Raw genomic sequence first — 25,304 nt, 5'->3', positions numbered from 1 at the left:
TCGCCTAAACTCTTTTGTTGGGTAGTACTATATCAATTCTGTAGGGGCCACGAAATATTTCATTCTACGGTTTCATCTGTCAATTTCGATATCGCCATCTGTTCCAGAATCAATTAACTGAACAACATGGAACTGCTCGTTTGGACATTTAGTATAGCTTCCTGTAGTTCCTTTAGCGAAATACTCTACCACAGGTAGAACTGTTTCGGAACAGAATTACTTGAAGGCTATCAGTGAATCGATCAAACAGTACGTTTCTATTGCATTTCAAGAAGAATCACCACATATATATAATATCAATCATTATATTATATTATGTTGTATGTTTTGTAATCACATACTGATTGTTTTCTTCCTCAAATGGTCATAGCTCTAGCTGAAGAATTTGGTTAAGAAATGCTGCAAAAATCCTCTTGAACTCCATTTTAACTGAAAAGTTTCGAACTATACCTAAAACCACACAGTAACTACACTATTTCTGCAGCCAAAACATATCTATATATTTATATATATACATAAATAAGCATATGCATAAATAAACATATACATACATACACATTAATATTGAAATAAATCGTTTCGTATAGTACACCTTTTACAACCTATAAGCCAAATTCCGGCACAAGTGATAAAACAACCGGTACTAACGAATTCCGGCCCTTCGTTCTATTAGCAAAAGCACTGCACTTCCCAATTCCATCATTGAATCACATATGGCCAATATGCACGTCAATTCCTTAACGAAAAAACCTCCTATATAACCGCCTGCAGACAGTCCACACCTGTCACATATCAAAGAAAACATAAGATTCCTAGTTACTGTTTGTAGTCTTCATTCTTCAATAGAGTTCGTCTAAATTGTACGAAGGGGAGATATTGGTAGAGAAAATCCTATCTTTAAAGTCAAGTGACAGTCGTAACATTACTTTTGGTTTATTTTCGGGGTTCAATTGAGGCTCTGTTGACCCGTATCCACTTAACAGTTGTGGAGATCCATTGTTGGTTGTAAACTGACAAGAAAGCTCGTTGGCACCGTATTTATTTGGTTGGATTTGATCATTCAAAGCAGATAAGAGTATCTGACTGCTTTATATTCTTATTATTTGACATTACCCCTGTTTAAGCCGTGAATAGATCGATTCAGCGTCCACCATCAAACATCTGGCGTATTTTGAAAATTAGCCGCCATGTTGAAGACTCAAGCAGGCTCGACAGGAGCCTCACTTCATCATACCCTATCACAGCAATACGCTAATAGCATAGCGACAGAGTCACTGATAGTCAGCAGCATCAAAAATTCGGACGATTCGGTCAACTTTATAACATTCAATCAGGACGCACTGTGCATTGCAGTTGGTCTTACAAATGGATATAAGATCTTTAACTGTAGGCCTAAGTTTGGCAAATGCTATCAGTTCCGGAAAGAAGAATCGATCGGCATCATCGAGATGCTTTATTGCACTTCTCTTATTGCCATAGTAGCTTTGGGAGAAGAACCAGGCTCCAGCCCTAGAAAGCTCAAAATCATAAATACAAAAAGACAATCAACTATTTGCGACTTGATCTTCCCATCAACCATCTTACAGGTCAAATTGACCAAATCACGACTTATTGTGTTGTTGGAAGAGCAAATATACATCTACGATATCACATCTATGAAGCTATTACATACTATTGAAACAAGTCCCAATGTGAATGGATTATGTACGATATCTACAACACCCGACGAAGACGGTCACAATTATCTAGCATACCCATCACCACCCAAAACTGTTACACACGACTCTTTACTTGCTTCTGGTGTGAACACAAATGGAGGCTCTAACTCTATTCAAAATAATATCCTGTCAGTGTCCAATAGCCCTAATCGTGTTGGAGACGTCATCATCTTCAACTTGAATACATTACAACCATTATCTGTCATTGAAGCTCATAAATCGACGTTAGCTGCAATCACCTTATCTAATGATGGAACATTATTAGCTACTGCTTCAGACAAGGGTACAATAGTGAGAGTATTTTCGGTGGCAACAGGCGTAAAGCTCTTCCAGTTTAGAAGAGGAACCTATTCCACTAGAATCTTCTCTTTAAGCTTCAGTTCCGATAACAAGTACGTCGTTGCCACTTCGTCAAGTGAAACTGTTCACATTTTCCGCTTGGGGGAGCTGGAAGCTTTAGAAACAAAGCATAGAAACAAGAAGACGTCATCGCCCAAAATACCAGGAACTATAGTGGAGGAGTCTCTGACCAAGAAGCCGAGTCTGGAAGCAAGACCTGGAAAGAATGAGGAGGATGCAGAAGAGGAATTTGATGTCAATGAATTAGGAGATGATGGAGACGATAGTGATGAGGTCGATGATAATGAAGACGATGAATCCATCGAAGTTATTCCTTCAAAGCAAAGAAAATTGTCGCAAGGCTCGTCGAACTCATTCACGAGTTTCAATTCCGAGGATTTGTACGCTAAAGATGCCAGCTCTTCCCCTGTGCAAAAGTCTGAGCCTTTAATTGACCAGAATAGATTGTCAGTTGCACGTTTGATACGGCGGTCGTCCCAGACTTTGGGTCGTAAAGCAGCTCAAAGAATGGGGGATTTTCTTCCATCCCGGTTTTCTTCTATCCTAGAACCAACCCGGCATTTTGCATCATTAAAAATTAACGCAATCGGCAAGGATATGAGATCTATTGCTGTCATGAATAACGAATTACAACAAGACTTGGTTCCTCAAGCTTTCTTGGTCAAAAAAGATGGGGACTCGTCGTCTTCAACGCCGACAAAGGACAGCTACTTATCAAAGGATTTGTTATCTTTGAATTTATTACATATTCACGTAGTGACCTCAGAAGGATTCTTCTATACTTATGGCTTAGACCCTGAGAGAGGAGGAGACTGCATTTTGTTACACCAATACTCTTTGTTAGATGAAGCGAATTAATCTTTAGTTACAGATAAATAGAATAAAATATTTAACTTCAGTAATGAAATAATGGGTGTTGACATATTTAATCCACTTCCATCTTTGATTACAAGACACATAGTTTTATGGAGCCGTCCAAATCTATCGTTGTGATGCATTATATGGTCTTATCATAGTATCATATTCGTGAAAAAGAATAGTTCTATTGGATTGATTCATGAATGAGAATGAACTTTTTGAACTATTTGTCCAATTTTCCAACAAAACACCGAAAAAAACAATTTTAAAAATGATTCAATCATCAAGGTGGATAATTGCCGACAAACATAGAGAGAAGCACTATAACTAGTATCTCAAGGTTTAATGCAGATTTTGAACTACTACTATAGAGTCTTTGTTATATATTTGCCTATATTTGCCGATAGTCACGTGAATTTAACGTGATTTTGAACTTACTACACTCAGTTAAAGGATTTAACATTCAGAAATTACTCTTGGTGGCCAAGCTGGCTAAGGCGCGAGACTGTAATGAGTACCTCAAAGTAATCTTGAGATCGGGTGTTCGACTCACCCCCAGGAGATTTCAATTTTTTTTTGAATTTCTGGAGAATAATGACCTTACAAAAGTCAGACAAAAGTCAGAGTCTCTCAGCTGTGAATATCTCGTTTCCAGACCGAGCCCTTTCCTTCCTATTCTTATTTGTTATTCGAATAGACAGAGAGTTCTTCGCTCTTTTTTGTTTGCAATTTGATTTCCGTACTCGTGGGTATGCAACACGTTCCAAACATGTTTTGGCAGGGTTTGCTTTGGATAGTCTTCTTGAGACTCCCTTCGAAGAATAATAATATAATCTCTCTTTTAAAATCCTCTCAAGTACTTTCTTTGAAACCCAATTTTCTTAGAAATTTCCATAGTGGTACTTGGGTTTCTTCCCTAAATAGGAAGCATTTCTCATAGATCTGATCTACTACATTATGGCTTCTATCCCCATTCAATAACATCATAAACACTATTTTTTACACGAAATTTACCCCAGAATAGATTCCAATCTCTACACTCTATATATACCCAAAACCTCCCTTTACCTCCATAAATACTCCTAATTAGCCCTACCTCCACTCCTAGACCCTCCCCCATCCATCCCGATCAATTTGCAGACTGGTCGCCGCACGACCATGTCCCAATCAAGAGACATGCTTAAGATCAATAATAGTAGATTTTGCCACTTTATATCACATTCTTTCTTCTTCAAAAACGGTAGAAAACCATGTCTACAATCAAGGGTATGTATAGAGTAGAGTTTCTCAACCCATAAAGTTATATTTTAGCTCATTGGGTTGAAATTCGCATCAAAAATGTTGGAGCTGGTTACTAACTTTTCACTGTTAGTGTCTATCAAGAACGCTGGTAAGGTGTACGAGCTAGAGCTCAACGCCGAAGATACGGGACTTACATTCAAAAATAAGATCCAGGAACTCACATTGATTCCTCCAGAACGTCAAAAGATTCTTATCAAAGGAGGAAAAGTCAATGACGATGACGTTGTATCTAATCTTAACTTGAATACCAAACAGCCAATCATGGTATTAGGAACTCCAGATAAAAATCTCCCAGTGAAGCCAGTAGAGAAGCAGGTATTCATTGAAGATTTGAATGAGAATCAGCTCGTGAAAGTAAGTACAGATCCATCTGGTTTGGTTAATATGGGTAACACATGTTACTTGAATTCTTCATTACAAGCTTTGTTTCAAGTCAGAGATGTAGCCGATGCTCTTAAAAACTACCAATCGTTTAGTTCCAATTCAGGCTCCTCGCTGGCTCTAGTGGTAGCGTTGAAGAATGTTTTCCAACAAATGGCCAAAAAGCACGAAAAGGTGACACCTTCTTTATTCTTATCACTCTTCAGAAACGTTTTTCCTCAGTTCGCTGAAAGAGACAACACAGGTTACTATAAGCAGCAAGATGCTGAAGAAGCCTTTTCTCAGATCTTGAGGGTATTGTGTGATACCTTAAAAGTGGAAGATTCCTTCAAAATTTCCTTTAAGACCGAGCAAAAGTGTTTAGCATTACCAGATGAGGAGCACCAAACAGGTTATGAAGATGCATTGAAGTTGAACTGCCACATTGATATCAAGACCAACTTCCTTAGAGATGGTATTTTAGGAGGATTGAAGGAAACCATCGAAAAATTCAACGATACTTTGCAATCCAACACGGAATATGAAATCTCTAGAACCATCACAAGATTGCCTAAATATTTGACAGTCCACTTCGTAAGGTTTTTCTGGAGAAGAGACACGCAAAAGAAGTCCAAGATTCTCAGAAGAGTTCAGTTCCCATTCGAATTGGACTTAGCCGAAGTGTTAGACGAGTCCATTAAACAAGAGAAGGTTACCATCAGAGATAAATTGAGAAAGATAGAGAAAGACAATTTGGATCTCGTCAGAGATTTCAAGAAGGCAAAGAAGGATACCACCTTGAATCCTTTAGAGCAACAGGAAGAAGATGAGATGAAAATCCTTTCCATTAAGAGCAAATACACAGACTCCTTTGCTTCGATCTTGCCAGAAGGGTTCAACTTAGAAAAGGCCACGGAGAACCCTTCCTCAGTCTATGAATTGAATGCTATTGTTACACACAGTGGTTCATCAGCTGACTCTGGTCACTATCAATCGTTTGTAAAGGACAGTAGTGATTTCGATGGAGAGAGGTGGTGGAAGTTTAATGATGATAAGGTAAGTTCGGTAAGCAAAGAAAAGATAGAACAATTAGCTGGAGGCGGAGAAAGCGACAGTGCCTTGATATTAATCTACAAGGCTGTGGGATTGTAGGCTAAAATGATAAGTTGATCGAAGTTCAATTAAAAGAAAGACGTCAATAGAGGAACTCTAACGGCAATAGGCATCAGGTAATTATACTTCGTTTTGTTTTATTTAGAACTGAATATATTAATAAATAAACTGTACTCTAACATTAAGAATTGAACATGTAGAACCATGTACCACAAAAGCTTTAGATATATACAAACTTCTGGGTCCAGAAATACCTTTGGATGAATATATGTTGCCATAGCGAACACGAAATCGTGTGTCACTTCTCCAAATTCAGTTCTTCAATCTAGTAGCGTTCAAGTCCTCAATGTGACGCCAAAAAATCATCGGCTATAACTTTGAAAAATTCATGTGCTTAACTTTTAACATTAATATTGCCGGTCCTACCATCCGTATTTGCTCAATTGCAAAGTCTAAACTCTACTTGACTCCTACAACTGTCTCACAACCTTCTTGAATGCTTCTACTTCATCCCAACAGTTCAAGCTCTTACCTGGGTTCTCTTTCAAGCACTTAATAACCAACTCTCTAGCGGACTTGACATCATCACCGATTTCTATTTTGGCGAGTTTGGCGTTCTCTTGTAAAAGTTTAGTTAAAGACTCGATTTTCTCATTCAAAGAAGGCACTGAAGTGTCAGTGCTGGAGTCGGAGGGGAGCAATGCAGAGTTTGTTGTGTTTTGGAAGTTCTTGATTGTTTCCTTCTCCAATTTGGTCAATTCAGCGGAAACACGTTCTTGGATGTACTTCTCGGTATACTGAGCACGAGAGTAGTCAGACTAGAAAGATGTTAGTTAAGATATTCATTATATAATTGGCAAAGGAATTTCCATTACAATTTAAGTGAACAAACCCATTTCTTTCATCAAATTTCAATATTGACGGATGTATGAAAGAGATCTATTTGCTGTGAAAAGTTCACCAAAAAGATCCGAATTTCACCATTGAACGGGTGACTCCCATTCAATAGCCATGGAAGTTATTATTTCCAACTCTTTCACCTGTCAAAATTGTCATGTCATTCTCTATATTATCGATACATACTTCTGGAGAGTTCTCCAATTGTGACAAGAACGAAGCACTAAAGTCTACCGGTGTAGCAGGGGTAAACACCTTAGTTTGTGGTTTCGATGCACTGGAACCCATTTTGGTGAATTTCTGGGGTAAATGTTTGCAATGGACGACGAGTTCACTTTCAATAACCAACAGTCAGCGGTCAATGTGGTAACCACCATAGCACACTAAGTCTTTTGACATTATCTTTACAACCAACCTTTCCTGATTGAGAAGACAAAAAAGAGGTCGTGCGCGGTATACCGAAAATTTCATTGGCTCGGTGGTGGGAGAGTGGGAGAGTGAGGGAGTGGGAGTGAGAGTGGGAGAGGGCAAGTGAGAGAAAAGTGAGAAAGTGAGTAGTGAGAGGATAGCTTCAGTGAGAGAAAAGTGAACAAAAGAATAAGTGACTGAGTGACTGGCTGAGTGAGATAAAGTCTGCGGGTGTAAGCAGACAAGGAGAAACACTACCGAAATTGAGAGAAGTAGGAGAGAGTGAGGCCTAACCCATTTAAACAACATGTAGTGTGTAAAGAACATGTAGTGTTTAAAGAACATGTAGTGTTTAAAGAACATGTAGTGTGTTGTGTTAGTTTCTTACAATGATGAGAAGTGAGTATGACAAACATTTGTTTGAAGTAAGAAAAGATTTTTTTGCAATCTTCATTGGTTTTGCTTTGACAATTCTTGTCCCAGAAATTTCATAGTGAGAAGGTTTACTGGTTGTGTTGTTTTAGTATATTTGTTGCAGCCAAGGAATCAAATACTCATTCAATTCTTCTTGTCTCTTTTGGAAGGCACAAAGAAACTAAATCTACCTTACTAGCACTTATTCTACTATTTATCTTGTTTTGTCTTGCTTTATCTTGTTTTATCTTTTCTTTCTAATTAAAGTACCCTCAATACTATATAACCAGACAAGTCTGTGTGTGTACTGTCTTCTTCTCGTCATTCTCATTCTCAATCTCACGATCACCACTATGAAAAAGTGTCCTCGAGAAAGTGTCCTTCCCTCACTTCACACACACAAAAAAATACACACACCCATCCAACTGGACATCCACTAGACTAGAAACACTCTTACTGTCAAAACCACTCTCTCACAGTTCACGACTCCAACAGTGCGACTTTCACTCATTCACAGTGTCTCTTACAGTGATTTCAAGTCTATTTCAACCTAGCACGACGAAATGGTTCATACTACTCACAAAAAATAGTTCAAACTTACAACATGTTGTTCTTATCACTAATTTGCTTGAAGGATGTTGTGAACTTTATTGGGGTTTAATATGAATCAATTCTGGCCTCAAGTTTGAATAATAAGTGGAAACACTGATTCAAAGTGTCACTTTTTGACAGTGTCACTTATTCACAGTGTCTCTTATTCACAGTGTCTCTTATTCACTCACTCACTCACAGTGTCGCTCATTTTCTTGTACTTCGCCCTCACACACACACACACACTCACTCACTCACTCTCCATTTCTCACAACGACACGACATCTCAACTCCACTCACTTCCTCCACTCACTCATTCCTCCATTACCTTGCTCACTCACTCTCTCATTCCTCACTCTTTCATCCACCACTCTCACTCCCTCACTCTCTTCAGTATCCTCTTTTTCTCTTCAGTATGGGGAAAATTTACCGTTGGCACTGCGACAAAATTTTACAGCGACAAAAAGTTCTCTGAGCCCATGTGAGGGCGGCAGTTGAAGAACACAGTCTCCGTGTTAACAGCTTGAAGTAACTTGTTTACTACAGATAATATTGATCTTGGAACATCTGCATCGATATAAAGTAGGCGGAATCTCATCGAATCTCGCCTTTCAGCACAATCGTACAAAAGACCATAGAAATACTTCGTACTTCTATAACTCATCAGCCGATTAACTCCACCTTTATTTGACGACACAGCTATTAGCTACGGAAGTCAATTATCCCGGTGAAGATAGAAAACTTAGCCAGAAACGTCTCCATAGACCTCGGAAACGGGCCCTACTCAAGCTACTTCGTTAAATAGTTGAAAAAAATGCCTCCAGTTCAGCAATACCAATACGCCCAGCATCAACCATCCAACTTTGAAAAGTTCAAGATGGGCGCCATCATGGGTTCTACCGTCGGTGTATGTGTCGGTGTGTTATTCGGTGGTTTCTCGATCTTGCAAAATGGTGCCGGTCCAAACGGTGTCATGAGAACTTTAGGTCAGTACATTATGGGTTCTGTAGGTACTTTTGGTTTGTTCATGTCCATTGGTTCTGTGATCAGATCCGATTCCACTTACCAAGCCTACGAAAGATCATTGATTGAGGCTCAAAGAGCCAAGTTGAGGGCTGTCTACAGAGACAACTAAACCTGCGGGAACGTCACGGGAAAGTGTGTGAGTCTTATGCTATTGGTCTTGACAATGAATTTCAGTATAATGAAGAATGACTCGTTATCACTCCGATTTTGAAGTCAAATTACCATTTACTATTGTATATCATAGTACCATTCTTCGATTCTCGAAGCACTGACCCATCTGTAATCAAGCAAATTAAAAAAAAAACTAGTGGAATACGGAACATCAAAATCTTAGGATATGTGAATTTATATGAGTGCCAAAAGCTGTCCCCACAATATGTGAACGACAGTTTTATGACCTCAATGAAAACTGTGATTTAGTGTCGTATGATTTTACCTGGTGTTGTAAATAGGAGAGGGCCGTCAGCTCTCTTTGTATAATAAGATATATTTAAATAAAAGTTAATCGGATTGGAATGCAATGTAGAAGCGCCGTCAGTCGAGGGTATTCACAGATGGGCCTGGACTATTATCACAATCACAGGGTGCAATCAAGTGTTATCTTGTATTAAATAAATTATTATGAATATGTATCAAAACCTATACCAATGCAGTGGAATTAACCAAAAGCCTACCTAGTTGCCTCCCGTCATGCTTGTATTATACGTGAATCTCCGTTTCTGTTCCATCCTTAAGATTATACAAGTAACTCAATCCGAACTCGGGTGCTTTATAATAATCAGCTTTATCCAACGAAATCGCCAATTGAGTTAACAAGGTCTTTGGCTCAAGAATGGGTTCACCACTCAATTTGAAAGTACCCCAGTGGACTCCTTTCATGAACTTTGCAGAAATATGAGAGCACACTTGTAACGACTCCTGCGGCGATATGTGTCTTGGTTTCTGATGCCACGAAGGACAATACTGGCCAATCGGTAACAATGCGAGATGCAGCGGTCCATACTTCCTTCCAATAATATCGAAAAGCTCCTCCAGATACCCAGTGTCTCCAGCATGATACACGAGAGACTCTCCATTTCTCCTAATGATAAAAGAACACCACAATGATGTATTGGAGTCAAGAATATAACGGCCGGACCAATGCATTGCTGGAACACAAACGATTTCATACTTGTCTTTGAGTGCCACATCCGGAGAGATGTATTTAGTGACATCTATAGATTCCCACCAGTCCATTTCTATGATATTATAAATACCTTTCCTAGCAAGTGCTTTTTTCAACCCCAATGGTACTATCCACATCGAAGAGTTTCCCAACTGTTTGGCAACATCCATTTCAAGATGATCAGGATGATTATGTGATACTAGAACAAAATTCAAATTGTCATTCGTGGCGTACTTTATATCTTTCAAGTCCAAAGGAGCCTTAGTCAATCTCTTGGGTCCAACAGACTTGCTGATGAGGTGCTCGCTAAATGTTGGATCCGTTAAGAAGTTGATACCCGAGATTTGGACTAATGAGCACGATTGTCCAATCCATGTGAAGAGCATTTGTTGATCCACTGGAGGTAATGATTTTGTAGTTAAATTCTGGAACCACTTCTGATTTGGAACCTTGGACAAACCTTCGAAGTTGCCTTTGGCAATGCAAGCTTGTAAGACCTTGGAGTTTTCTCTCATACGCTCCAAATCCGGTTTGAACAACTTCAAGATATCTTCGACATCTACAGCACCATCATGGGGATGAGGCAACTTATTATGAAGCTCAAAACGATTACCGTAGAAACTCTCCACGAGTTCCATTGCACGAACCATCAAGAATTCGAATGCCGTCTGGGGCCTATATTCCTCGAAAGGATTGACGAACATTCCAGCAACAATGGCTGATCTGAATTTATCGATATCGATGTCATCGGAGGCACTGGCCGAGGTTTTGGAGTCACTGGAACCATCGATATTGGCTGTCTGCTCCTTGAGTCTTCTATATTCCGATTTTCTGGCGTGGATCACATATTGGGTCCGTAATTGCATGTACACCTCGAACGAGGTGTAGGAGAGCAATAGGCCCAAGCCGACTTTGGTTCTAATGGATAGCTGAGAAAGCAAGCTCATTGAATGGAGGGTTGCTGTGGTTGTTGAGTCGTTAACGTAAAGCGGTTGAGCTAAGTGATGGGTTACCTATTTTCTTCTATATACAGATATATATATATATATTTACTATACAATTGTACCCACTACAAGTAACACCACTCAAAAAGAAAAGAAGCAGCAAATATATTTATTTAGACAGTTTAATATTTTATTTAAACAAACCAAAGTAACAAAGCAATAAGCCGCTGCCAGGATGTTTAGCGCTCGTTTAGAGACGTATTATTTGTTAGTACGCGTGATGGATGGTTAGGAGGCTTTTAAGAAGGTGCGAGGGAGGGAGGAGTTGTGAGGGATGTTGGGGCAGAGATATGTTGAGGTGAGTGAGTGAGTGGGAGAAGTGAGTGAGTGGGAGAAGTGAGTGAGTGGGAGAAGTGAGTGAGTGGGAGAAGTGAGTGAGAGTAAGTAATGGGAAGAGAGAAAGGGAATGAAAGTGAGAGTTGGGAGAAGAGAGTGAGAATGAGAGTTAGGAAAGAGAGCAAGAGACTTAGGAATTAGAGATTGTGAGATTGTGAGAGAGAAAGGAAAGAAATAGTAGCAAAGAGGAGGGAACGGTTGTGAAGGAGAGGCTGCGAAAGGATGGGGGAGTACGAGGGGAGAGGAAACACATAGATACAGTATGATGGTGGTAGGTTACAAGTATTATAGAACTAGTGGGTTTATATGAATCTACCTCTATGGGGCTAGAATGGTGAAGTAAATATAAGCATTTATTGTAAATATTGGGAGAATATATTACATTTATGTATTGGAGGAAATATTCTATATATTGGAGATATATTAATTGGGGATGGACATTTTTATTTATGTATTGTTATCGTAATATAGTAATATCTCAGCAGATCTTTGATATTTGTTTGACTTAGTTGGATACTTGCTGAAATGTGTTAATTTTTTGTAGTAGTTGTTTCCACTAGAAGTTAAATCATTTAATGATTCTTCACAAACATGAATCACAAGTAGGATATTGTATATAATATATATTACGTATATGGTAAATTTATGTATATGGTATATGACATTGCAAAATATAGCTATGTGAATATATTTATTCAATATACTAAATTTAGAACCTAATGATAAAAAAAAAAGACATTATAGTCATATTTTCAGGACAGTTGTAAATGCATAATAACGTAGATGCTCTTTAAATACTTGGTGATTGATAATTAACGATAGAATTACGAAAATACATTGTGGTGTGAAAATATGGAGGCATATATACAAACTGGTATAAATATATGCTGTGCTGGTGTATATTATTGTAAATTATACTACTAATATTGCGGAGCTATAAAACATTAGTGTACAACCATATGGTAGACATAGACATAATAGAATTATGAAGAGCAGCGTGAAAATGTGGTGAACAACTCTATATTTAAATATCTATACTATCAACTACGTAAATTGTCATTGATTGATATACGAGCCTTGTAAAACTCTCATGAAAAATCCAAAATGATGACTCCAAGCGTGATCCTATATTACTATACCATAAATATGCTATGAATGTACTTGAACCCTGCAACGCTCTAGTGTTTTCTGACAACACCAGAAACATCAGCTAATTCCAAAATGTGCTTTTTATAATCATGAATATCTCCTGGGAATCTCTTCACAGTATCATCTTCACTGACCCAGATCTCATTACATACCTTGTCAATAATAGCGACATCGTGCGAAACCATCAACACACCTCCCTGGAAATTGATCAAAGCATCTGCCAACGCATCTAAACCTTGGGTATCCAAGTGATTGGAAGGTTCATCTAGAATCAAGATATGTGGTTGTGCCAAACAAAGCGCGGCGAATGCAACTCTAGACTTTTGACCACCAGATAACAACTCCATCTTTTGCAAACCCAAAGTACCAGTGATACCGAAAGAACCCAAGTGACGTCTGTATTCTTCGTCCGACTTACCAGGGAATGTTTGCGACATCCACGAGACAGCAGAAAGGTTCAAGTCCATGGCGTCAACGTGATGTTGGGCAAAATAACCAATTCTCAAACGGCCGTTTCTAGTAATGAAACCATCAAGAGGTGTTAATTGTTCCATCAATAACTTCAATAATGTAGTCTTACCAGTACCGTTACCACCACAAAACGCAATTCTGGAATCCATCTGCACATCTAAGTCTACGTGCTTGATAAGTATCTTATTTGGATCGTAACCAAAAGTCACATCTTGCATTTGTAAGATAGGAGGAGACAATTTCTCTGGATCGGGGAATTTGAATGTGACCACTTTTTCATCTTCGGGTGCTTCTAATATAGGTAATTTCTCAAGTTTCTTGATACGAGACTGTGCTTCAGAAGATTTGGCGGCATTGTATCTGAATTTATCAATAAATTCTTGCATATGCTTTCTGTATGCCATTTGGTTTTCGTACTCACGACGCTGGTTCTTGATTCTCTCTTCTCTTGTAGAGTAGAAAGAGTCGAAGTTAGAACCTCTGTAGTAGTCCAATCTTTCCGAATGCTGATGTATTATATCCGTGGCGACTTCGTTCAAGAATGCTCTGTCGTGCGACACTACCAACACAGTAGATTCATAACCCTGCAAGTACTTGGCTAAGTATGTAATAGAAGGAACATCCAACATATTGGATGGTTCATCTAGCAACAATAAATCAGGCTCACAGAACAAAGCACGAGCTAATGACAATCTCATTCTCCAACCACCAGAAAACTGCTTCGTTGGCAAGTTCTGTGTTTCCTTGGTAAAACCTAAACCGTATAAGATGGCGGCCGCTCTACTCTCTGCTTTGTCTGATTCCATTTCATTCAACTTTTCACTAACCTCTTGCAAATGGCTTTCCAAATCTTCTCTTTCATTGTCCAACTTTCTTACTTCGTTTGAATCTTCGTCGAACTCTGATCTCAACTTTTCTATATCGCTGATACGCTCGTTTATCTTCTGTTCTTCTTGGATCAAACTCTTTCTCCACACATCGGCATCCAACACACTCTGGAGAGCTGGAGTGTCGTCTCCTCGTATTTCTTGCTCCACATGGAGAATGGTGATATGCTTAGGAATATTCAACTCTCTTCTGGAGAGAGCTCTTAATAATGTGGACTTACCAATACCGTTCTGACCCACCAAACCGTATCTTCTTCCGTAGGCCAATGTCAATGAAGCATTGTTCAAGATTCTTTGACCATCTCCCACATACAAGTCGAAATTATCAAGCTTGATGTCTTTCGATTTACCAGCAGACGAGCCAAAATCCAAAGGATTGATTTCGAGGAAGAAGGAGTCATAATCGTCATCTTTCTTCTGATTCAACAACTTAGAAGCCTCGTATTGGACAAACTTGTTATTACGCTTAGCGACCTTCTTGGCGATCTTTCTTTCCTGCTTCTCCAACTTGGTTCTGTCAACTCTTGACTCCATATTTCTTCCAGTGTGCTCGATATCGTTACTAGCACTTAACAAAGCCAACGACGAGTTGATATCTCTCTTGGCGTTAGTTTGACGCAAAAGGTTAATGTCAAGGAGTCTCTTAGAAGTGTCACCAGTCAATTCCAACTTGGCCATATTCTCTTGTAACTTCTTGTTTAACTGGGCACCTAAAGCATCGGTTAAGATTCTGACTTTCTCTTCAGAACCACCAGCATTGAGCAAAAGTTCACGAACAAACGTCATTTCGTCGTCAATATGAACTTGCTGCGAAGCTACTGAGTCTTCTGTGGAGTGAGATACATGCTGAATATATCCCACAGCGTAGTCTGCAACGACGGGGTCGATGGCAGGAACTGCTTGACGGACTTGCAATCCGATGTTAGACATGATTAAAAGACAAGCTTAAAAGACAGCAAAAACAACAGGCTTGAATGGTACTTCTGTAATATGAAATGATTTCAGTTCGCAACAAAATTCAATCCACAGATCAACCACTTCTCTTTGTCTGACTCTAAAAGGAAGAAGAGAACAAGACTTTACTGAATAATTGAAGTGGTTGTAAAACTCGATTTTCACGTTTTTGATTTTTTCGTTAGCCGCCCACGAGAAGGAAAAAGTGGCAGGTAAAAAATTTTACTACGGTGCGGCTGAGATTATTGATAGAGTTTTCGGCGATTAGTGAGAGAACTGGTGGGAGAGGTGTAGTGAGGTAAGTAGTGGGAGAATGAGAGAGAGAGAGAGAAGTAGTGGGAGAAGTGTAGTGGGAGAAGTGTAGTGGGAGATGTTTTGGTAGGTGCGAAATGTCATGTGGAAGCCCTGCCGGGTGTGATGGTAGGGAGAACTCGTCTAGAAGGTTAATGGTGCGTGGAAGGTTAATGGTAGATAGTGGTACGTATTTCAGTAATTATAGAGTATAAACTGAAAAATAGGGTTGACTTATTGAATTGAAATAATGTTACCATCCATATCATGGTATTTAACGAACTTTCATTTGAATTAAAAACATTTGAAACGGGAACTGCTTCTCTCTGTTGGTATTGGCAGGCGAAGTGCTACTAACAGTGGAGACATAAAATTTAGTGAGAGTGAGATTTTTCGCAGCACACTGCTACGGCGATGAGACTTAGTGCAAGAGAGGATGATAATGGTAAAGGTGATAGTGGATGAATGGGTAGGGTAGAGAATATGGATAAGTTTTTAGTGTAGAAATTCATAGGTATCGACTGCAATTGCATATAAATAGAGGATGCTAGCTTCCATGAATAGTTTTACAGATTTACAGCAACAATAGTGGGAATGGATGGAGCAAACCAGTCCTTTTACATATAAAGTCAGACCCCGCGAATTTGATATGAGAAGGCATAGATTACTAGTCTACAGATTTATTTCTATATCTAGCAGTCAATTGATTATAGAAGAGACTCCTTCATAACTGGGATGCTTTGAATCATGAAAGTATTCATAATGAAATAAGTGTTTTTTTTTCATGGTGCCTGCTATGTACTTTCTCATGTTCCTTTTCAATATGCCTCTAGGCTCACATTAACCCGGTTGTATCACTATTGTTGCTGTTAAATTTACTCACCATTGAAATATCCGCTTGATTATGCAACGTATACTTCAAGCTACGCTACATATACTACAATCATCTAATCTACAGTCATTTCTAATGATTTGTTTCATTCACTTCTATACATTCTCTCCCCAAAAACACGTCGAGAAGTTCCAGTATGTAGTTTAAACCAGTTTACAAAACAGCCTTGATCTTGTCATCCAACTTGTCAGTAGATTTCAACACTTGGACATCGGAATTTCCTCCAATGTGCTCACCGCCAATGAAGACATTTGGAACGGTCTTTTGCCCAGTCAACTCAAACAAAGATTCCTGGATCTCGGCACCGTCTTCAATCTCATCCAATTCGATGATGTATGCCTCCTTGGTGATAGCACCAATGGTGGCCTTGGTTGCCTTACAGTAAGGGCAGTAAGACTTAAACGATATGTTAGTACTCAATTCCACGACTGAAATCCGAATCCTGGCGATTTTTACCGTAGTTCACCGCTCTTTTATTCAAGCGGCTTCTTGGTGTCCATTTTCACCAGTTCATCCATCGGCTCATATACATACCTTAGAAGCAATGAAAATTGGCTTGTTTTTGATCAAGTTCTTGACCTTGTCGGTAGTTTGTTGCGAGACCATTCTTGTAGTTGATATATAGCGTCTAAATCCAAGTGAGAGCATACAATTATGACACTTCACCACTATTTATACTAAAAAACGACTGGTATCCATTATTAATCGGAGTCTGCAATACAGAAATTACTAATGGCAGGCGCAGGTGCACCTGCGCAAACTGGACGGCCACAGTTTTCGTACAAGTGATTGATCAGCCCTGCATAAACAGGACGTTAACCTTTATAGTGTAACTACGGGATATGAAGAAGACGGGATTGGATTAGTCAGGAAGAGAGTCATTGAAAGTCATTGAAAGTCATTGAATCTCATTGAATGTCATTGAAGATGAATGGGATTTGAAAGGGGAAAATGGGATAGAGATGGAAAAAAATGGTGGCGAGGAAATTGATAGATACGAGTGTTTTGGAAGAGCATAATAGACAGAGATTTAATATGAATTATTAATGAAGAAAAGAAAAAAACAAGAATCATGGTATGGTAAGAAATTGGAAATTGTTGTTTGTTCGTATGGACCTCATTCCTTACAAAACGGTTCCTCACGAAAAGGTTCCCACGAAGAGGTTCCTCACAAAGAACTTTCTCACAAAACAAAAAAGGTTCCTTGGAAAGCGGCTATATCACATCTTTTATGTGTGGCTGGTACTTCGGCCGTAAAGAATTTAATGATTGCAAAAAGATTTAGATTGCAAAAAACATGGAACTACGGCTGAACATAGCATGTTCCGGTTGAAAATCATGGAATTTACATATATATCGTACGTGTATATATCGTACATATATATGTATGTATGTGTAAGTGAAGAATATTCGGAGTATCGCTATATGTAAAACTATGGGACTACAACTTCAGAGATGAAGTGTCCACAGAGAGTCATTTCTGATCAGCAAATAAGTCATCACCCAAAATCTCAATGGAGTATCCATCAGGGTCTCTGAGGAAGGCAATTCCCTTGATATTGCCTTGATTCCACTTCAACGACCAATCGGCCTTGTCGCCTAATTCCTCGTCAATCTGCTTACAGAAAGTAGCTGGATCTTTGCAAGAGACACAAGTGTGTCCAAAACCTTGGATAGCACCATTTTCAGTACTGTTACCGTTGTGGTAACCCTTGAATTCAGGATCGCTTTCAGTTCCCCAGTTGTGAGTTAACTCAATGAGGCCTTCTCTCTTGAATCTCTCTTCATTTGACATGGTGTCTTCCTTGAAATCAGGATCGTGCTCAAAGCCCAAGAAGTAGAGAGTGAACTTAGCGTTTTCATGCTTAGAGGTGGAGAACAACTTGAATCCCAAAACATTACGGTAGAAATCCAACGACTTCTCAGGGTCCTTCACTCTGATCATGGTGTGGTTAAATTTGTAGCTGGCTACGCTGGTCTTAGCCTCGACCTTGTCAATGGCATTTTCCACTAACTCAATCCAGTATCCGTTGGGGTCCAAGGCGAAAGCAATGTTCTTTTGTCTGCCATCGGCCAACTTCTTTTGGAATTTGACGTTGTTGGCAATCAATTTCTTCTCAGCAGCTTCAATGTTGTCGACAGTAACACAAATATGTCCAAAGCCTCTGTGTTCAGTTCCATTTCCGTGGTTAACGGTGAACTCAGGGTCGTTCTCGGTCCCGTGGTTGTGACACAATTCAAGAACACCTTGTCTGGCGGACCAATTCAAGCCCTTGTTTTCCACGGTTTCGTACCCAAGCATGTACAACGAGAAGTCATCGAACTTGAAGGTGTTGAGCAACTTGAACCCGAAGTTTTCCGTGTAGAAAGGAACCGTTACCTTAGGGTCCTTAATACGGAGACAGGTATGGTTCATAAGGAACGACTTATCGAAAGAAGGCATAGTAAATTGCGGTTTTTTGGTGAATAACGTACGAATTGAGCGAACACTGGTGGATATCAACCAACTGTGATTTCTTCCAAACATCTAGTTCCTTTCTAATCCTCTAGAATATGGTGATTATTCGGACTTCAATCAAACGGGTCGGCAGATTGGTAATCAGCTGGAAATGGATGCAGGATTTTTCACTTCGTATAACTTTTGGGTCAATGGCGTCCGTGCCGCAGTAGTGGATGGAGCTTAATAGAGAAAATTTTCAGAGTTCAGAATCCGGGGAATATCCTCGGGCCAGAAAGAGAGGGTATTACAGCTATATAAGTCGTATAGGTCGCTTACAAGTCGATTGCTTGCTTGCTAGTAGTATTAGTTGCCCTTGGATTGCTTGAACGCATACAAAAAGGGTGGTAGGTCAAGTATTCTTTCTCAGTAGTTAGCGAGTAGCAATATAATTTTCAGTGCAAGCAAGCCAAAATTTTATAATAATAGTTCCATAATTATGTTTGTACTGGTAGGAAAGAGTAGATCTGCGATTGTTGCTGGCCAACGCTTCTTATCCAGCAGCTCAGTTTTGGGATCGTCCTATAGTGGAGCTGCCCGTAAGACTTTAACGGACATCAACGCTCTCTATGTGTCAAAGAAACCCATTTCAGTGGTCACTTCTCACGATTTCATTACATCGAAGATGTTGGAACATGCCGACATCGATATCAATTTGATTGGAGATTCGCTTGCCAACACAACATTGGGATTGCAGGACACTAACGAGTTAGAATTCGATGAGTTTCTCTACCACGTAAAGTCTGTTAGAAGAGGCAATGACACTTCTTTATTGATTGCAGATTTACCTTTTGGAACCTACGAAGAGACCCCAGAGCAGGCATTGGCCACGGCTATAAAACTAGTTAAGTTCGGAAAAATACAGGGAGTCAAACTCGAAGGTGGGGATGACTACACCTTAGCAACGATCAAAAAGTTAACCACGACAGGAATTCCCGTGATGGGCCATGTGGGACTCACACCACAGAAGCACAATGCATTAGGTGGTTACAGATTACAGGGTAATTCCGTGGAGAATGCTGTTCAGATATTCCAAGAATGCTTAAACTTACAGAAAGCGGGTGTTTTTTCAATCGTCCTTGAGTGTATACCTAACAAGTTGGCTGAGTACATTACAAATAGAATTTCTGTGCCTACCATTGGCATTGGTGCTGGTCCTTTTACTTCTGGGCAGGTTCTTGTAATTTCCGACTTGCTTGGAATGAAAAGTAACAAGGAGAACCACAAACCCAAATTCGTCAGGGCATACGAGGACTTCTTTGTCAAGGGTGTGAGCGCGCTTGAGGCTTACAATAGCGATGTCAAGGATAATCTGTTTCCTGTTGCTGAGGAACATGGCTACAAGATCAAGCGGGATGTCTTTGACGAGTTCAAGAAACAGGCTGAGCATATCCTTTAATGATAAGGTTATGAGGACCCATAAAATAAACTACCGACAACTATATACATGACTTCACTATCTAACGAATCTATTTAACGACTTACTTAATAGAATATAGAAAAATCACTCTAGAATAAACAATTTTATTGCAAAATAGTAAAATAGAATCAGACCTTCTGACCATCCACCGGGTCGCTAAAATTGCCCGAATCAAGAAATTGCGCCCGGATTTATCACCTTACCTGTGACGTCATCCTGTACATTCCAATATCAGAAATCAAAAAGAATCAACTGATAACACTGGCAATGTTTAATGATATTCATCTTTTTCTTGATAGTTAGGAAAGATTCTAACCTGGGTAAGTAGATACAGATTATGAATAGTAGATAGATAAAAAATGACTATAGATGTAGCTTCTAATGAAGACGCTAAAGTACTTCGTATTTTCGTAGTGAGACATGGTCAAACAGACCACAACGTGCAAAAAATTCTTCAGGGTCATTTGGACATCGACCTTAATAACACCGGTAAAGTACAGTCGGAAAGAGTTGGCCAGTATTTCTCTCAAATTAAGATTGACGAGTTCATATCTTCAGATCTTGTGAGATGCCGCAATACTGTGGCTGAAATAGTGAATCGCCAAGAAGAGGATGCAAAATTACGTTTTACTGCTAACCTAAGGGAAAGAGAGATGGGCATCGTACAAGGGATGTACTTGAAGGATGCTTTGGCGCAGTTTGGAGAAAACTTCAGAAACATGGGAGAAACCAAGGCTCAACTTTTACTGAGGATAGAGACCGAATGGAGTCGTATTATCAAGCAGAATAACCATAACAAAAACGTTTTGGTTTGTACGCATGGTGGTGTCATCACTGGGTTCACAAACCACTTATACAAGGATAGACAGTATAAACTCCACAATGACTTAACGGCAAAGGACTTACGGGTGCCTTTCAATACGTCAGTTACAATTATAGACATTAATAAAGAAACCAATGAAGGAACAATACAGACGTTTGGGAATACTGCTCATTTGGGAGGACAGTTCGAGGTGGCTGATCAGAGATTAAGATAAACGAAGATATATCTTCCAGGAATTTCTCATAGAATTAGAGAGGCTTACTATATATTTAAACTTTCTAGAGATGAAATAGAAATATAAATACGGCTTTAGTTTGAACTTTAATTGGACCGGTATGATGTAAGTGTATGAATATGTGTATGTATGTATGAATGTATGAATTATATTATGTATTGATTTCTAGAAATGAAAAAAAGGTTTAAGTTAAACCAAGAAGTCTGTCTTATCCATGGTATTAGATCTTGAGAATGAAGCATACTTCTGGAAGGGGTCGTTTCTCTCCAACTCGTACTCTGGGTTCGAAGCTTTCTTGACAGCAGTCTTACGTCTATAAATTCTCTTAGCCCACTTCCAAGCTTCAGAACCCAACAAGAATAAAATGGTAAAGCCTACTGCTACTCCCCATTCGTAACCAATAGGCTTGTGCAAGAAGACCTTCGTGTTAATGACTGGAATGTAGACAACAGGGAAGACAGAAACGAAGCCACCAATGACCGACCAGAATAAGAATTGGTTTCCGTATAAGTCAATGGCAGTTTGCTTCCACCAAGGGTTGTCAGTGTCTTGTCTCATTTGGAACAATGAGTTGTAAGGATGGATACATTCCCAGGCCAAAATTAAGGCACACCAGGTCATGTTTGCGAAAGAAGCAGATCTACCTTTGAAGACCAAATCACAAGTGTGTGCACTAGATCTTGTGGAGTTACAGTCAATTCCCAAGTAGCCATCACCGTTACCGAAAACAATGATGGTGAAGGTAAGCAAACAGCAAACAGCCATCCAGAAGCCGTAAGCCAACATGTCAATAATAACTTCCCAGGTGAAGATCTCATTGTTAGGTGGTTGTTCCAAGATGTCTTCAGAAGCCTTTTCTCTACCCAAACCCATGGCTGGGAAACAAGAGGTAACCACTAAAATCCACAAAACCTCAACAGGAGATAATGGGAAAACAGAGAATCCAGAGTCGTCAATAAATGCCAAACCAATCATTAAGTAAAGAGCTTGAGCAACGTTTTCAGCTAAAAGTTGCAAGACGAACTTCTGGATGTTAGCAGACATTCTTCTTCCCTCCTCCACTGCATTAAGAATAGATGCAAAATTGTCATCAGTCAAGACAATATCAGATGCATCTTTTGCAACATCGGAACCATTAAGACCCATAGCAATACCCACGTCGGCCTTCTTCAAAGAAGGAGAATCGTTAACACCATCACCAGTCATGGCACAGAACTTGTCACGACGATGTAAGGCATCGATCATACGAACCTTGGTCTGAGGAGCACATCTTGCAATGACTAATGGTAAAACAGGTAATTGGTCAATCTCATCATCTGATAAAGCGTCGAACTCATTTGCAGTCATGACCATAACCTTGACAACCTCGTCACTGTAGTGGTACAAGTTGTGTGGTAAAATACCGACTTCCTGTGCAATGGCCTTGGCAGTGCCAGGATGGTCACCGGTTAACATATGGACGTTGATACCAGCGTTGTGACAAGCCTTGACGGAGCCAGCAGTTTCAATTCTAGGAGGATCATAGATACCAATTAAACCCTGGAAGATCAAGTCTCTCTCAACCTCCTCTCTATTGTTCAAGTCGATAGAAGATTCATCTTCAACTTTCCTGGTAGCGAATGCCAAAACTCTAAGGCCTTGAGAAGATAAAGCAGTCATATTACCCTCAATTAATTCTTTAATGTCTTCAGTTAAAGGTAATGGTTTCTGATTATCGTATAAATCATCACTTTCATCATCATGACCATACCAATGAGTGCAACATCCTAATAATCTTTCAACGGCACCTTTAGAGTAGATTTGAACGTCTCCAGATTCCTTGGATCTATATATGGCAGACATTCTCTTAATGGATGAGTCGAAAGGAAATTCATTAAGGTGATCAAAATTGTGCTCAAGAGATTCACGTCCATAGTTCAATCTAGTAGTGAATACTTGAATTGCAATTTCAGTGGCATCACCATGGGCTTTCCAGACTAATTCACCAGAATCTTCATCCTTCGATTGGTTAATAGTAGCAATGTTAGCTAAGGTAGCTGTCATCAACCAGTTGTGAAAATTCTGTGGCTTTGGATTGTCAGGAATTGGAGCATTGAAGTCAATTTCTTCGTCAGTGTCTCTAATATATTTGGGACTGAACTTGCTAAATCTGACGTCTCCAACGGTTGGGTTAAATGGTTCATCGGAGTTCTCAACATTAAGAGTTCCAATGCTTGGCAACCAAACTTTCTTTGCAATCATTTTACCTTGAGTCAAAGTACCAGTCTTGTCAGAACAAATATCGTTAATTCCTCCTAAGGCCTCCAAAGAGTCCAACTTACGAACAATGACATGCTTTTGGACCATAACTTGGGCACCAACAGCCATGGTGATTGTCAAAACAACGATCAAAGCAGATGGAATCATAGAAAGGGCCACACAAATTGCATAAATGGCCACTTCCTTGTTGACGTTAAACTTCTGAGAAGCCATGACAACAATTGCAAAAACTACAGCAACCCAGAACAAGAAAATGGCCAACCAAGCTAACTTTCTCTGCAATGGAGTACCCACATTGATACCCAAGACATTACCAATGATATCTTTCAAAGTACCAAAGAATGCCTGTCCATATTCCCTCTTTTTTGGCTTTCTGTTGTTTGACTTGTCAACCTTTCTGATAAGTCCAGAATTGCCTCTCAAGGAACTGGCGATATTACCAATTTGTGTTTCTAAACCGGTACCAATGACAATACCGGAACCTCTACCCTTAGAAACAACTGAAGAAGAGTAGGCCAAATTGAGTCTGTCACCAACAGGAATTGGCTGGGAGTAGTCGGAATAAGTCTCTGTGTGGTCTTTGGCTACAGGCAAAGACTCACCAGTTAACAAAGCTTCGTCTGTCTCCAAGTTCATGGAGTCAAACAATCTAATGTCTGCTGGGACTGTGTCACCAACTTTAATGTGAACAAGGTCACCTGGAACCACTTCCTCAGCTGGAATGGTGGTATCATCACCATTTCTAGTGACCCTGGCAGTTGGGGAACTCAAGGATCTCAAGGATCCCATTGTTTTTTCGGCCTTATATTCTTGGATAAAACCGACGGAGATGTTAATGAAGACAACAAAACCAATAACACCACCAGAAATCCAATCTTTGATGGCTAATGCAATGATCATTGAGATGATCAAAACCAAGATCATGGCATTGAAAACTTGGTGGGCAAAGATCTTCGTGTAGGAAATCTTCTCCCCATCGCCCAAAGAATTGGCACCATAGATTTTTAACTTCTCCTCCGCTTGAGCATAGGTAAGGCCATCTGTAATTGAAGTCTCCAATCGCTTAGCTACTTGCTTAATTGAAAGACGGTATGGCTCGAAAGTGGAATTGTTGCTGGAGCTATTAGAAACGACGGAATGGTCATCATCATTTACAGCGACAGAATGGTTCTTTTTTTCTGAAGTATTTGAATGTGCTGAAGAAGACATTGTTAAAGTTGGAACGCTTGTGCATGTATTTCCCCTGTCAAGAACACAGTAAATTATGAAGTGGTCAAGAGAAAAGTACAAGGGTATAGCTTATAGTATCGAACTCGTGTATATTCAATGAGATGCCTGTTAGATATGGAGCTCTATATAGAAAAAACAAAAGAAAGTTCCTTACATCTCCATCCCTGGCATATTTCCAGGATACCCTAGTGTATTTATACAAAATATTCTCTTCATACTGTTCCTCTGGCTGATGCTACCTGCAAACGACAAGAAAACTCCAACTCGGAATAATAGATCAATTAGCTTACGCCAAAGTGTAATGGCTGAAAAATGTTCCTTATCATCACGTGCTGCAGCATTTAATTTTTTTTGATTCCACTGCATATAAGCGCATGACCTAATTGTTCCAGGTAAAAAAGAAATAATGGCTGCCAAGAAGCATGATGTAAGTTGTATTGTTAAAGTTGCCTCATGTTAAAAGAAGGGTAAAAGTTGTAGAAGTGGTGCCAAGGGAAGCCAGCAGCAAGGACAAGAACAAGGCTCTCACAGCAAGGCGTATGTTCCTGGGCAAAGCGGTGACTCCTATTTCTAGATAGGATTTACTATGATGAGTGTGTGTAATGGGTTGCATTTTCCTGTTGAATTGCTTTCGGGAGATACAT

General features: G+C 39.6%; 11 protein-coding genes and 1 non-coding gene across 12 annotated transcripts; 6 read left to right on the top strand and 6 right to left on the bottom strand. All coding sequences in view use genetic code 12, as the record gives it.

The window, feature by feature from the left end:
- Positions 1 to 765: 765 nt before the first annotated feature.
- Positions 766 to 3,265, top strand: RJT20DRAFT_125248 (phosphoinositide binding protein). The gene has a single exon (XM_064916438.1). The coding sequence runs from the start codon at positions 1,188 to 1,190 to the stop codon at positions 2,934 to 2,936; it is 1,749 nt and encodes a 582-aa protein (XP_064775569.1). The 5' UTR covers positions 766 to 1,187; the 3' UTR covers positions 2,937 to 3,265.
- A 144-nt stretch (positions 3,266 to 3,409) lies between these two features.
- Positions 3,410 to 3,499, top strand: RJT20DRAFT_t41. Its single transcript has one exon. It is a non-coding gene; the product is annotated as a tRNA-Tyr (tRNA).
- Positions 3,500 to 4,160: 661 nt separating this feature from the next.
- UBP6 (ubiquitin-specific protease) lies at positions 4,161 to 5,836 on the top strand. Its single transcript, XM_064916437.1, has 2 exons — positions 4,161 to 4,202; positions 4,309 to 5,836. The coding sequence occupies exons 1-2, from the start codon at positions 4,187 to 4,189 to the stop codon at positions 5,748 to 5,750; spliced, it is 1,458 nt and encodes a 485-aa protein (XP_064775568.1). The 5' UTR covers positions 4,161 to 4,186; the 3' UTR covers positions 5,751 to 5,836.
- RJT20DRAFT_125242 (uncharacterized protein) lies at positions 5,837 to 7,130 on the bottom strand. Its single transcript, XM_064916436.1, has 2 exons — positions 6,795 to 7,130; positions 5,837 to 6,529 (listed from the first exon to the last, which is right to left on the bottom strand). The coding sequence occupies exons 1-2, from the start codon at positions 6,894 to 6,896 to the stop codon at positions 6,182 to 6,184; spliced, it is 450 nt and encodes a 149-aa protein (XP_064775567.1). The 5' UTR covers positions 6,897 to 7,130; the 3' UTR covers positions 5,837 to 6,181.
- A 1,705-nt stretch (positions 7,131 to 8,835) lies between these two features.
- On the top strand, positions 8,836 to 9,156 carry RJT20DRAFT_92790 (uncharacterized protein; the record flags this gene model as incomplete). Its single annotated transcript, XM_064921452.1, has 1 exon — positions 8,836 to 9,156. One exon carries the CDS (start codon positions 8,836 to 8,838, stop codon positions 9,154 to 9,156), a length of 321 nt encoding a protein of 106 aa, XP_064775566.1.
- A 102-nt stretch (positions 9,157 to 9,258) lies between these two features.
- On the bottom strand, positions 9,259 to 11,579 carry RJT20DRAFT_24060 (N-acetylphosphatidylethanolamine-hydrolyzing phospholipase D). The gene has a single exon (XM_064919344.1). The coding sequence runs from the start codon at positions 11,157 to 11,159 to the stop codon at positions 9,747 to 9,749; it is 1,413 nt and encodes a 470-aa protein (XP_064775565.1). The 5' UTR covers positions 11,160 to 11,579; the 3' UTR covers positions 9,259 to 9,746.
- Positions 11,580 to 12,472: 893 nt separating this feature from the next.
- Positions 12,473 to 15,274, bottom strand: GCN20 (putative AAA family ATPase). Its single transcript, XM_064916435.1, has one exon. It carries the CDS (start codon positions 14,987 to 14,989, stop codon positions 12,731 to 12,733), a length of 2,259 nt encoding a protein of 752 aa, XP_064775564.1. The 5' UTR covers positions 14,990 to 15,274; the 3' UTR covers positions 12,473 to 12,730.
- Positions 15,275 to 16,265: 991 nt separating this feature from the next.
- TTR1 (dithiol glutaredoxin) lies at positions 16,266 to 16,880 on the bottom strand. Its single transcript, XM_064916434.1, has 2 exons — positions 16,731 to 16,880; positions 16,266 to 16,592 (listed from the first exon to the last, which is right to left on the bottom strand). The coding sequence occupies exons 1-2, from the start codon at positions 16,842 to 16,844 to the stop codon at positions 16,350 to 16,352; spliced, it is 357 nt and encodes a 118-aa protein (XP_064775563.1). The 5' UTR covers positions 16,845 to 16,880; the 3' UTR covers positions 16,266 to 16,349.
- A 790-nt stretch (positions 16,881 to 17,670) lies between these two features.
- GLO1 (lactoylglutathione lyase) lies at positions 17,671 to 18,639 on the bottom strand (the record flags this gene model as incomplete). The annotated part of the gene is made up of 1 exon (XM_064921427.1): positions 17,671 to 18,639. One exon carries the CDS (start codon positions 18,637 to 18,639, stop codon positions 17,671 to 17,673), a length of 969 nt encoding a protein of 322 aa, XP_064775562.1.
- Positions 18,640 to 19,177: 538 nt separating this feature from the next.
- RJT20DRAFT_82891 (3-methyl-2-oxobutanoate hydroxymethyltransferase) lies at positions 19,178 to 20,086 on the top strand (the record flags this gene model as incomplete). Its single annotated transcript, XM_064921233.1, has 1 exon — positions 19,178 to 20,086. A coding segment is annotated over one exon (909 nt), but the record flags the coding sequence as incomplete, so codon positions are not given.
- Positions 20,087 to 20,269: 183 nt separating this feature from the next.
- RJT20DRAFT_138876 (phosphoglycerate mutase) lies at positions 20,270 to 21,280 on the top strand. The gene has a single exon (XM_064918595.1). The coding sequence runs from the start codon at positions 20,473 to 20,475 to the stop codon at positions 21,148 to 21,150; it is 678 nt and encodes a 225-aa protein (XP_064775560.1). The 5' UTR covers positions 20,270 to 20,472; the 3' UTR covers positions 21,151 to 21,280.
- On the bottom strand, positions 21,276 to 24,875 carry ENA2 (Na(+)-exporting P-type ATPase). The gene has a single exon (XM_064919341.1). It carries the CDS (start codon positions 24,637 to 24,639, stop codon positions 21,361 to 21,363), a length of 3,279 nt encoding a protein of 1,092 aa, XP_064775559.1. The 5' UTR covers positions 24,640 to 24,875; the 3' UTR covers positions 21,276 to 21,360.
- Positions 24,876 to 25,304: the final 429 nt, after the last annotated feature.

Source organism: Scheffersomyces xylosifermentans (assembly GCF_036884685.1).
Source record: "Scheffersomyces xylosifermentans strain CBS 12540 chromosome Unknown RJT20scaffold_2, whole genome shotgun sequence".
Lineage (NCBI taxonomy): Eukaryota > Fungi > Ascomycota > Pichiomycetes > Serinales > Debaryomycetaceae > Scheffersomyces > Scheffersomyces xylosifermentans.
This window is presented reverse-complemented; position numbering and strand designations above follow the sequence as displayed.